General features: G+C 43.4%; 1 protein-coding gene across 1 annotated transcript in view; it reads left to right on the forward strand.

Moving 5' to 3' along the window:
• The window catches only part of ano2b (anoctamin 2b), a 54,771-nt gene that overhangs the window by 20,013 nt on the left and 21,267 nt on the right, over window positions 1–13,491 (forward strand). The window contains exons 11-20 of the mRNA XM_034526197.1: window positions 387–547; window positions 1,169–1,251; window positions 1,474–1,560; window positions 1,661–1,693; window positions 3,240–3,323; window positions 8,915–8,989; window positions 9,161–9,362; window positions 11,090–11,201; window positions 11,415–11,472; window positions 11,576–11,676. Of these exons, the coding sequence (XP_034382088.1) occupies window positions 387–547; window positions 1,169–1,251; window positions 1,474–1,560; window positions 1,661–1,693; window positions 3,240–3,323; window positions 8,915–8,989; window positions 9,161–9,362; window positions 11,090–11,201; window positions 11,415–11,472; window positions 11,576–11,676 (996 nt within the window). The remainder of the gene's footprint in view (window positions 1–386; window positions 548–1,168; window positions 1,252–1,473; window positions 1,561–1,660; window positions 1,694–3,239; window positions 3,324–8,914; window positions 8,990–9,160; window positions 9,363–11,089; window positions 11,202–11,414; window positions 11,473–11,575; window positions 11,677–13,491) is intronic.

The raw sequence follows: 13,491 nt of genomic DNA on the forward strand, positions 1-13,491 counted from the left end.
GAATGTTTCCTCTTCTTCCTCTTTACTGTGTTCGGGAAGTTCCTGGGCTTCAACAAAGAGGATTTTAGGCGCCATGTGGGGGTGTAGCCGCCAGCCAATAACAGCCGTGAAGTGTGCCCCTCGGCTGCGTTCATTAAAAGTTGTGCTTCAGAGCGTAACCGCCATGAAACAATCACAAACCAAAACTAGCCCGGAAGACCATCGCTTTCGCTCTCTCTCTCTCTCTCTCTCTCTCTCTCTCTCTCTCTCTCTCTCTCTCTCTCTCTCTCTTTCTCTCTCTCTCACTAGAGTTTGCAAACAGCAACAGACAACATGCTGTATACTGTACCTCTAAGTGACAATGTTGTCAGATCTTGACTTAACCCTTGATCTCCCCACCTCCTCAGTCTGGAGATGTGTGACGAGCGTCTCAATTTCACCATGTGTCCTCTGTGCGACGGAGCCTGTGACTTCTGGCAGCTCAGCACGGCGTGTGGCACTGCCAGGGCTTCACACCTCTTCGACAACCCCGCCACCGTCTTCTTCGCCATCTTTATGTCCCTCTGGGGTGAGGTTGTGTGTGTGTGCTGCTCGTCGATATTGTCTCATCTCATGACCTCCAGTGGAGAGAAACAGGTTAAAACAGCGTAAGGCATGCAGAAAATATGTTAAAAAAGGAATCTGAACAATCAAACTTTTTTTTTATTATCATCTTTTGTTCCATTTTTATCACCTAAAGCGTGAGAGCACTTCCACACTACGAGAGGATGTCGTTTACTCTAGATTGGTTTAGCAGGAAATTGGTTTAGCAGGAAATGGGAAAATAGCTATTCAATTACTGCAGACAAAATTTAATCCTCCTGAAATCAGTTTAAACCCGTAAGAGAAAAAAACTAAACAATGAGTTGGGTGTGAAAGTACGCTGGAAACCGCAGTGTGTTTAATATTTGAGCCTTTTCCAGAGCTTTCATTAGTTTTGAAGCTCCAGAAAATACGTTAAAAAAACTATGAGCTTTGCAGATTACAGAAAACAATTTTTAACTTTTTAACCAGCAGTCACATCAGCAATCAGCCGATCGCCACCAAACCCATGAATACTAAAAGTGGATCTAAATATGATGCTCAAGGCTTTCATCAAAATAATTTGACTTGTTTGTTTATGTTTGTGTGTGCGTGTGCGTGAGTGCAGCGGTGCTGTTCCTGGAGCACTGGAAGCGCCGCCAGATCAGTTTGAGCTTCAGTTGGGATCTGACCGGCATCGAGGACGACGAGGTACACACAGCACACACACACACTCATAGGAGCTCATACTGTGTGTCAGCACCAATGTCTACTGATCCTAGTGTACGAGTTCCTGGAGACTATGTTTACGGTCACCGGTCATGTTTAAGGCAACTAAAACACCAGAAACTGTTATTAAACAAAGCTGCAGAATCGTACAGAGAACTCACCGACATGTGCAAACTATATGCGTATTTGACTCTTTATCCTCAGGAACATCCCAGGCCAAAATACGAGACCATCCTCCGCCAGAAGAGACAGAGGAAGCAGAAAACTAAGAAGAAGAAGAAAAAGAACGAGGTAGGAAACCACTTCCTAACACGCTTAGGAACGCATTTCCCACAAAGCCTGTTGACAAAGAGAACTAAAATACGAACATGTGTGACTTCCATTCTCGTAGCTGGACCTGACTGTCAGCAATACCAATGGAAAGGTATCGCACAGTGAAACTCTTATTTCACAGCAAGTTATGACATTAATTTGAGCATTTAAATTTCACACACACACACACACACACACACTATATATATTCCCATCATGCTTTGTGATTACTGTACTGTACTAGACATTAGTGTGAGGATCTAATGATTGGGATTGATCTAGATTCCCCTCTCTAAATTGGGTCAATCACATTGAGTCCTGTTGGCCCACATACACGTTGCTTGGGCCACAGATGGCTTCCTGCCACGGCCCAAGTGAGACAGGAACTGGTCACCGTCACAAACATCCCAGACCCTGATCTGAGGACAGCAGTATCGGAAAACCCGGAGGATCCCACTGGTGTCGACACACGCCACCTGCTGGCTGTGTTTCCAAAAGCAACACACCCCGGTTGATTATTATATAGGTGATCAACACAGTTCCATTTTTCATATATTTTTTATACTAATAAATAATAATGTGCACAATAAAATAGGCAGTTTCTGAACTGGCTGTCTGCACTAACGAGGCGGTTGCTGTGGAACGTATGCTAGCATCGAGCATCTTTCTTTTTTCATTCCCTGGCGTTGCATTGACTTCATCATTTATTGGCGTTATTTGTATGTTGCCATTTATTGTGCAACCAGTGATGAATGACCAGCTGGTCATCATGACCATGGTGAGTTTGATGTGAGGCCTTTATGTGTTCGGGGGAGGTCTGTTGCTCCACCTTCTTTGTTTGTTTGGTTGCCAATAGCGTTTCACCCCTGTGGCCTCTCACGCTCATAATCTCCCTGGTGTCATCAGGCGGTTTCTAAATCGCGTTGCTGGAGGCAGCGCTTGGTGTATTTCTGCTGCGTTCCTACTTGTCGCATATTCTGGGATGTCCTCTTTACTTAGCGCTTCATGTTGTTTAGCAAGTGGATTATTCTGTGGGGACTCGATCTCCTCCTCCATAAACCTGAAATGTTAATTTCTTTACTTTGTATTTGTGACCCGTCCCGCGTCGGCATAAGCGATACTCCCTGTGACCTTGTCGCTAAGCAACCACGACAACACACGTCAAAGGAATTAGATGCCATAGCAGTGTTATGTGGGTATTATATCCCAAATGTAGTCCAATCATTTATTTGGGCTTCCCGTTTCATAAATAGAATTCTACGTAGGTCAGACTTCTCTAATCTGATTGGCCACGTGTTGGCTGGTCTCATCTATTACAGTCATGGAGCGTGTAATCCGTTGGGTAATATCAGACATTTTATGATTTGAAGATACATGACAACACATCCTACAAATACAACTAAATACACTGGCTTTCAACATTTAACTATATTTGTGTGAATAGGCTTCTGCCATATGGTGATACACAGAGAGATACATCCATCCCATAGTTTAGTCTATAGCTGCTAATGGCTGAATTACTATATACTTAATATGTCTATTCAGTGGTCAGATTGTGCAGATATTTACGTATGATTATGCATGAAAGTGGTTTGTGTGTGTGTGTGTGTGTGTGTGTGTGTGTGTGTGTGTGTGTAACCTGTCCCTCTGTCTTACAGCCAGAGAAGCAGGAGGACGGGACAGTGACAGGGAAGGACAGATGGAGACAAAAACTCCTGTCTGCCATGGCTGCAGGAATACCGGTAACCTTTCCTTTCCTCTCGCCCTCCTCTTCCTCCTCACCTCCCTTTCCCTCTCCTTTCCTCTCCACTCATTCCCTCTCCTGCAGGCTGCTGTCTATCTGTTCTTCTCTTCCTGTCCCATCCTCTGGCTTCTGCAGTCTCAACTCCTCAGGTATTTGTCTGTGCAACTTTCTTTGCATTCTTTTCCAGATATCTGTTGGTCACAGCGACAAACTGAGCCGTAGAAATCTTTTTAAGTGTCTTTGTGGAATAAAAGCATGACAGAAATGTTATTTCAGGGTCTGCTGCATTGTTGAAGTTGGACATCACAACACAGTTTATTTATGTATTTACACTGTACAAAAAACAACAATAATAACTGACTTTTTTTCCTGCTGGATAGCTAAATTCTGAAGTATTTCGCCTTCTAAATTCAATATTTCCAGTGACTGATCACTGCGCAGTAGGTAGGTCTTTCATAATTAACCTCAAGGTAACGCCACGCATTTGATAGCCTCCGAGCTCAGTGACGGGCATTTAATTTATTGAATGAAACATCTTAAATTATTCTAGGTCTGTATGTTTACCAGCATTGAAGGAACAGAGTGGACCCACCCCCAGCTAAAGAACTTTCACCAGTATAAAGTCAAGTAACCATTTAGTTACTGGTCTTCTTTCATCCCTGCTGGTAGTTGATGACATCACATCACATACTTGTCTTAAAACACATCGCTTAAGATTGCTTTCATTAATATCAAAGGATAAGGCTGGAGATATTCTTTATCTTTGTTGTTGCCAAGATATCCCTTGAAAAGACCAAAACCGCCAACTTCCTCTATGCCATAGATCTCCACTATTGTGCAAACACTATTAAAATATATCAACAAGACACACTGCTGCACTGTGTGTTCCCTCACCATCATTCACACACACACACACACACACACGCACACACACACACACACACGCACACACACGCACACACACACACAGACTGTACCAAGGTTTATTTTGAGCCTTAAATACCAAATGTGTGTTAGTCCACAGTTGAAAATAGTCGCCAACAAATACACGACATACTCCAGTTTGATTGATGTTTGCTAAAAACAACAATTTACAGCTGTTTTAGGAAAATGCAGAGCTTTAGAAAAAACTGACCTGCAATTATAGATTTTCTTTTAATTGAAAGGCAGGTATAATACCATTAATGATTGTGCTCGCTGGCTCACCAGACCAGTCGACCAGCGAACAGCTCAATTGGACCGTGTTTTCGTCCATTACCAGCTGTTACACCTTTCACTGCCAATGAAACGTCTGTGCGACCACTGCTGTGATTGGCGGAGCTGCATTTACGCACCTGCAACCAATTGTCTGTGGAACTAAACAAAACAAAAAAACACAAAAGAGTGCGAGACATAAAAAGGAGACAAAGAGAAAGAGACAGCGAGAGAGACGTATGAATAAAAGAGAGACTTGGAGAAGCGGTGGGATGGAGAGAAACAGGGAGAGCGGCTGAGTGGGAGTGAGGCATGCTGGGCAGGAAGCCAGGGGTAAGATTAGGGAACGTCACTATGGCGACACAGAACTCTCTCTCTCTCTCTCTCTCTCTCTCTCTCTTACACACACACACACACACACACACGTGTTTTACCTGAGACAGTGGATGCACTGTAGGATCAAATCCAGATATTATATTTCCAAAGAAAGTGTTTATTTACCTGTCAACGTACCAAACGCCACTGACGTACAGTTATTGAATAGACACACCTTTATTTATTTATTCATGACTGCTACAATCCATATAACATTGATTTGGCAATCTGCCACTTTGAAAGTCCAAATAAAATATGACGGGACGTGCAGTTCTTTCTTTTTTGTTCCCTTCTGGTTTATTTATTAACCGAAGCCACGTCTGTTCCCTTAGTGACGGACAGTTCTCTATCAAAGCGGCTCACATCATTTGAAATTTAGGAGCTGTCAGGGCTAATAATGTGAGGGGAAAAAAGATTTTTACATTCAGGATCATTTTAAATATTTTAGCACGGGAAAGCTGACACAAGGACTTAATATTATTAGCGTCAGATGCATTTTCAAGTTTTCTACCTGCTAGTTAAAGTCAGCAGTCAAACATTGTAAGAATGGGCATGACTGAAATACAGATTCCACTCACTGAACCAGCGGCCGAAGAACAGAAACACATAACTCAACTTTAGTTTTATGTTGTGTCTTAGCTTTGCGTGTTTGAGGGCGTGTCATCGCTGCTGAAGACGACTCCGGTGCATTCTGGGTCGTTTTTGGGGTCGTCTCCAGCAGTCTGTTTTCTTTCGCGTGGCGTGGAGGAGCATTTCAATTCTACCTTCCTGCAGGATCGAACCGCCGATCCTCGGCCTTCCACGCGATAGAGCGGTCTGTGTCGCCATCTGCTGGATGAACCGCACGGCGCTCTTCTTAAAGGCACCGGCCTTCAATACATAAGCTAGCCAGATGAAAAGAAAAATAAACAGAGAATATTTCAAAACTTTAGGCGGAGATAGCAGGTTTGTTTTTTTCCTTTCACCAGTGGAACAAGAAAGTACGTTCGCCTCGCATATTAGATTCAGAATGTGCCCTAAAACTTGTAAATGAGTCGGCATTGAAAGCTGAAGAGATATGAAAAGTTTAGTTTTTTACGACATAAAATTGGTGCGTACATATCTTCATAATAATAATTTAGATTTTGAAGCTTTTTACGTGTCTTAAAAAAGGCGGTTGCTAACAAGTGGCTAAATGAGACTACAAAACGTTATCACGCCGACTAGTCCGCCCTCTCAGGCTCAAGTCAGCTTTTCACTTCCGTCCGTTGCATTAATGTCTCAAAGAATTTGAAAAGCACCGTTCATGTGTGAAGATGATCAAACCGTAAAAGTATCACCAACATCTGTTTGCCACAGAGCGTGTTTTCTGTACATAACTTCCAGGGTTGGCCTCCAACAACTCGTCATCTCATCTCAGAACAATAAAACATTCAGGCTCCCTCATGTGGCTCAAAGGTGTAGATATATCAATGTTAATGTCCAAGGAAGTAATTCTGCTAATTTCTTTGGTCTTCCATATTCAAATCCGTGTGCGTCCCGACCCGGTCTTCAGGAATGACTGTTCTAAGCAGACCGGATGCCATGCAGCAGATGATAGAACGTTTATTATAACCATAATGGTAATCTCCAGTAACCCTTCTATGTATCTCTCTTTAATAACGTATTGTGCACATCGCATCGTCGATGCTGAGACCATATATTGTGCAGCCCTAGTGTGTAGAAAAATATCTTCGGACATTTTTTAAAAACCGCATCAAGTATGCACATACCTTTGAATGTTGAATGCACTGCATGCTTGTCTATATATGTTTGTACTTATTTATTTAAAAAGATTGAGAATAAAGCACCTGGAACATTAGGTGTGCATGATTTTGTTGCGCATATTTTCACTGCTTCACAGCTAATTTGCCAAAACCCTCAAAAGTGGGTGTATTAGAGGGCGACCAGGGGTTAGGACACAAGGAGGAAAAGAACGAGAGGAGGAGGATGAGCAGAGGGAACGAGTGACCTAGAGAAATAAAGAGTGTCTCTGTCTCGAGATGAAGGCTTTGCTGGGCTTTCCTCAACGGGGTACCGAGCCAAATATAACTGCTGACCCATTTACCACTACGATTCACTGTGACCATCACACACACTCACACTCACAGTCTCAAGGTCCTTTCGTCCCCCAGTAAGTCCTTCTCTCAGGTTAGTCAATGTGTGTGTGTGTGTGTGTGTGTGTGTGTGTGTGTGTGTGTGTGTGTGAGCTTTTGTATAAAAAGAAAAAAACACTCCTAGAAAAGCTGGCTATCAGCTCGCTTGCAATTAAAGCTTTGGCCCCAAAAAGTTATATTTAACATTGGACGTTTAGTTCTTAGGAATTATTAAAGAGTCCTGCTCAGAGATCATTTCATTGCATTATCGCAGCCTAAACTGGGATGTACAGGTATTGGTCATCAGCATATAAGAGATGTTACAGTGATAATGCAGAAAAGTACATTGTCAGACATTTCTGAAGAGGGAAATGTCATTGTATAGACTTTATAGATGGATTTCTTTGACGTTTAGTATAAAGCAGAATGCGAGATTATTCATGGAAAAACAATAAGTGCACAACCACTCAATTTCACGATCTTCCTGGCGGATGACAACAGTTGTGGAGCTCAGTCCTTAGAAACACTGTAACATACATATTGTTTCCCACATATTTTAGAATGACGTCATGCAGTGACATCATCCTTTTACAGCTGTGTCATGGCCAAGATTCAGCCGCATAAAACACACACAAAAAAACCTGCCTTTATTCCGATTAAATAATCAATGTGTCCTTGTAAGTGACAAACCATACTGTTTGTTTTATTCATTATTATTATTATTTAAAATGTACTATTTATGGGTGTAACAAAACAGCATTAAAGTAAAGAGCGTTGTGTTGGATGAGGTTGAGGTGTGGACTTCATAGGTATGTGTGGATAGACTAAGCATGCACCGTGCCAGTGTGTCCACTAGATGGTGGTGTTGTCTTGCTCGCCTGCATATCGAAGGCGTTTCGATGTGCAGGCTCACTTGAACATCATTCTGTGGTCTGTGTGAGTGTCTCTGTGTAGAACTGCCTGCCCATATAACGACATGTGTGTCGTGAATGGGGGCCGGGGGGCGCTGCACTTGTTTTTGCGGACAGGCCGGTGAAGCGTCTCTTTGACACAAGTAGGTCAGTCTCTCCCACTGGTTTTGAATTCAGGGAGCCATCAGCACTCGTTGGATCGATAATGAGGGTTGCGTCAGCAGGTTAGAGGGCATCAGCAATGATTCCTACCATCCGCTGGAGCACCGGACCGTTCAGAACTTTCATAACAGTGTCTTTGGATTTTTCTGCCTTTTATCTCCCGCAGACGAAGCACAAAATAACAATGCAACGCTTTTGTTGCCACTCCTTGCCTTCCTCTACAGGGAGGATGGCAAGGAGTGTCAGAGGTCAGAGGTCAGCTTAGGTATTACCGGCTGTTGGGGATCCAGTCTTTCGTGGTGGTGAATGCTTGTCCAGATATACTATACAAAGAGTCCAATATAGTTTACTACGTTCATTTACTATTCAATTATGATTACTACACATATTCACAAAGAGGGCTTTACTGGTCCACGTTTTATGCACAGTATCTGTTTTTAAACCCCATATTAGTGCCTGGAAATAAAAACACTTGTTCCCAAGTGGTCTCTAAATGTAGGATGCAAACTGTAAAATGGACCATTGTGCTCCTTTATGTCTCTCTGTTGAGACGTGGAAGCACTTCCTGTGGAGGCGGTGGATAGCAGATGCTGCTCCACTCTCCACTCGGCTTTTACAAACCGCTTGAAAAGGAGTGAAAGGAACTGTGACGATGAGAGATAGATTTGCTTTTTAATCGAAAACAAGGTTATTTTTCTTCCTTTTCTTCTCTTTTATGACGTCTCAGTAGGCGGCTCTGTGTTCTGCATCACAGATTTCGCAAACAAAAGTTCTCAAAGCATCGGCCATTGACTTTTCCCTCTCTCTTTCCTTCCCATGTTTCCCCCTGTCAGGCTGCCGTAGAGAAGTTGAACTGGAAAGACCGTCTTCCTGGATACTTCATCAACGTTTCCTCTATCCTCTTTATGGTTGGTACATTAAAATCAGACAAAATGCCTTCTTTGGATCATGCATTTTCTCAGTATATGTGTATGAAAGTGCTTTCAAAGGAAAGATAAAGACACAGTTAATGTACATAAATGGGAATATGACTGGTCGATGTGGAAATGACTCATTTATTTCTCCCTTTCTGCTCCCAGTTTGGCTTGACGTTTTCAGCCGTCTTCGGCGTCATCATCTACCGCATCACGGTGTCGGCCCTGATGGCGATGAGCCCCGACCCGGAGACCAAGTCCAATGTCCGGGTGACGGTGACGGCCACCGCGGTCATCATCAACCTGGTGGTTATTCTGATCCTTGATGAAATCTACGGCGCCGTGGCACTGTGGCTGACCGAGCTAGGTGCAGAAATAACAACGCTCATTTGCTCTTAAAGCGCGGTGAACACATGAACACTAAACTCTTTTACAAACAGTGATACAACTAGAATTCCCAGCTAGCCTCAACTATCTCTCAATAACTACATGAAAAGTTTCAAAACATTTTGGGAACAATTTGCTTTTATGCCGAGTTCGATGAGAAGATTGATACCACTCTATTGTCTGTACGTTAAATATGAAGCTAGATGTTTAGCTTAGCACAACGACTGGGTGCAACATAATATCCCCGAAAAACCCAAACTTTCTAAATAAGTGAATTAGTCAAGCTTGGTTTGGAGCCAGGCTAGCTGTTTCCCCTTGCTTTGTGCTAAGCTAAGCTAACATAGCTGCCTGTACCTCAATACTTACTGCACAACAATCTTCACATAGTACCCTCAGCAAGAGAGCGAGTCCTAGAGTGTACCTATTGTTTTAAACATAAAAGTCAGCTTAAAAAACACCATCATTTAACTTGTCCAGGTGCCATTTTTTTTTCTTTCTTCTTCCTATATTGGCTGTTAAAGGCTGCACAAATAAACAGCTTGTCATCAGGGGTACGTTACTTTTACAACATATCTTAAATCTGCTAAATATCCACCTGATTCAAATTATTGTACGATACGATCATATTGTCCTCCATGGTGCCATATTTCTGTTTCTGTGAGTACTTTTGTGTGTGTGTGTGTGTGTGTGTGTGTGTGCGTGAGACAGAAAGAGTCTTTCTGCTTCTTGGTGGACAGTTTGATGAAACTTTGATGTTTTCACGCTCCAGTCCTCCCATCAGTCATCCCAGGAGGTTTCAACCACACTTACATTCATATTCAAAACCTCTGAAATAGACAGAAATAATGGGACAGAGAATGTGTGTGTGTGTGTGTGTGTGTGTGTGTGTGTGTGTGTGTGTGTGTGTGTGTGTGTGTGGATATGCCATGTGAAAAGTGCTCTTACTTTAACCTACTTCCAGCACAGTGATCATGTTATGACTCAAACTGACAGAATCACCACTTCAATGTTCTGCTTCCATCACATTGGTCTAAAGACACATCCTGAAGAAAACCTAGAACACGATAATACAAACACAAACGATAGCCAGACCTCAACATACACTCCCCTACGTGTGTCCTTTAAAGGTGCTAAATAAAACATTCTGAGACTGAATATGGCACCAAACAATTACTTGTAATGTGAAGATATAGTGGAGTCCTTCTCAGAGAATGAAGCCGCTCTCCCTCTTGTGTGTGTTGCAATCCGAGCTTCTCTGTCCACGCCCACACGGTGGTTATAGCGGGCAACGTCGCCCCGACCCGCGGCGCCGTTGCTCCCTCAGCAGCACCGTTGCTCCATCAGCACCGTTGCCGTTGTTTGCGACGTTAGCTGCAAGCCGCCGCCTCTGCGTGTAGAGACGCGCGGAGGCGATACCTCAAATAGTTACTGTGTTAAGAAACCAGGGTTCCTATGCCCACGTTGACGATAAACATAGGAACCCCGTTACTGATGACAACAAACCAGAGACGAGGTGTCAGCGAGCATGTCCTGGCTTCTCATAAACGGGCTTCTTGCGCAAACGGGATGCTCTAAAAAAGCCGATCCTCAACATGTTATTCATGTCCGCACTCATAGATACTCTGAAATATTTACTTCCGCACCGTCCTGACAGAACAACACCATGCCCACCATCTATCTTACAGTCCCACTTCGCCTGTCTTTCAGAGATTCCTAAAACAGAAACCAACTTTGAGGAGCGTCTCATCCTGAAAGCCTTCCTGCTCAAGTTCATGAACGCGTACGCACCCATCTTTTACGTGGCCTTCTTCAAGGGAAGGTAAGTGGTGTGTTTGTGCAGCGCTGTCCTGTAAAAATACCCAAAGCATTAGTGCTTGTTTTGAGCTTTGTGACTGAATCCAATGGGTTTCATTGAGCTTAATGCGGAACATTGTCTCCAACCACGAAGCAGCATTTAATCCTTCAGTTTATGGATGAATAAACAGCTGAATCCGAGTGGAGCCGCTCAGTCCTAATTGTGTGTTTTTCGCAGGTTTGCTGGCCGACCTGGAAACTACGTGTACGTCTTCAACGATTATCGGATGGAAGAGGTTCGCTATCCAACTTGGCGATTTCAGTCCGTTTCCGTGTTTCCTTCCATTTGGCTGAATGAGTAGAAGGTAAAGCGATGATCTGTGTGTGTGTCTCCCTCAGTGTGCGCCAGGCGGCTGCCTCATCGAGCTGTGCATTCAGCTCAGCATCATCATGCTGGGGAAGCAGCTGATCCAGAACAACATCTTTGAGATCGGCATCCCGTAAGTAGACGATGTTCCTTTTTTTATTTTTGATGTGCTCACTTTACAATTGTCTGAAGAGCCAAGCGCTATTTCTACGGTCTTATTCTCTAACACCTAACAAACACACACTCGCACACACACACACACACGCACACGTTTTCCTTTTCTCGCCTTTTGCATGAACTACACTGTTTTACTGCCAGGTGGAAAAATGCGAGGACACACACACACACACACACACGTACCTACACACACACTCAAATACTTACACACACAGACACTCGCATACCTACACACACACACACACACACACACACACACACACGCACGCATGCTTTGTTCCCTTCTTGTTCTAATAACATTCCTCCCATGTCTGAACGGTGGTTCTTCATCTTCAGCTCTTACAAGCAAATCTCAAAAGGGGTCAGAGGTCAGCTCTGTTTATAACAACTGTCACACAACAGAGGTGTCTTTTTTGGCTTCAGGGCTGCACTGTAACTGTTGCCGTGAGCGCAGCTCGACCTCCGGGTGAGCCTCATCAAACACGGCTGCTTTTCTCCAGGCGATCCACGGCGCATACCGTCTACTCATCTGTTTTACATTCATCAACTTAAAGGCCTTCGCACCTGGGAGTCCACCAATAAAAAACACAGTCTTCAAGCAGTGCATCAGAGGTTTAAACCATTGAACCCGAAAAGCCTAAAGAAGGGCGAGATGAACCTGTCCATTTAAAGAAAGAAAAGAAAAACATAGTCACCGCCACATCCTCCCTGAGAGGATTCAGGCCAATTGAGACTTCACATCTGCCTCATTCTGAGCTCCCACCCAGGAGACCAATCTGCCACGGCCTGTTGAATTATTGAACAAGGGCCTACTTTTTGCCCTGGACAGTCTCGTTAACCTACTGTGACATATTGAGGTTTGAAATGTGGACTTCAAATTGGGGTACAGTTTGCGTGCAGTGTGTGTCGCGGATGGAGAGGCGTTAGGCACGAGGCTTGAGGCAAAACACATTATTTTAATATATATTTTTATACGCTTTCAAAAATCTCCAGAAGTTGCCTTAGAGTCATCATAAATAGGCTAAACACAACAGGGCTCATGTTCTAGCCCACAGTGTCAAACTTTGTTTTGTGGGGCGGGTGTTGGGAAGGCCGTCATAATGTATTTCATTAAATAAAATAAATACTGAATCAAATAACTGTTTTCTTTAATTATTTAAAGCTGCATTAAGTGATTCTGACCACTAGAGGGCAGAAAAATACCTACATGGTCACAAAAACACAGCCCCCCTAAACGCTGTCCAAGTGATGGTACTCGTGGTTTACCTGGTGAACCTACTAACACATCGAGCAGACGGCCTCCATATTTCCATGTCGACTCTGTTTCTGACCACCTGATGAATGTAAGTGCAATATTTGAGTGTGAAAAGCAGCTTTGCAGTGCAAATGGCAATCATCTAAACTGCTTTCACATTCGTATTCAAAATATTGCGGTTTGCAGTTTGAATGAAATAACCGGAGGCTTTTATGTTAACTGGCACATTAACCAGTTACATTTTTGAGTGAGGCCTCGCATTTTACCACACGTCACATGACCTGGCAGTAAAACAGTGTAGTTCATGTAAAAGGAAAGTGTGTGTACTTTATGAGATGTCCCACATTAATAATGCATTGTTAGAGTTTTTATTAACGCAGTAAACACAGTAACCTGCATTCACAACAACACTTACGCACACCGCCACGCGCAACAATGTGTTGCCCAATAAACACAGTCGCATCGGTTTCACATGCACACACCCACCCACACACACGCACACATATATATGTGTGT

Source organism: Cyclopterus lumpus, chromosome 23, assembly GCF_009769545.1.
Source record: "Cyclopterus lumpus isolate fCycLum1 chromosome 23, fCycLum1.pri, whole genome shotgun sequence".
Taxonomy (NCBI): domain Eukaryota; kingdom Metazoa; phylum Chordata; class Actinopteri; order Perciformes; family Cyclopteridae; genus Cyclopterus; species Cyclopterus lumpus.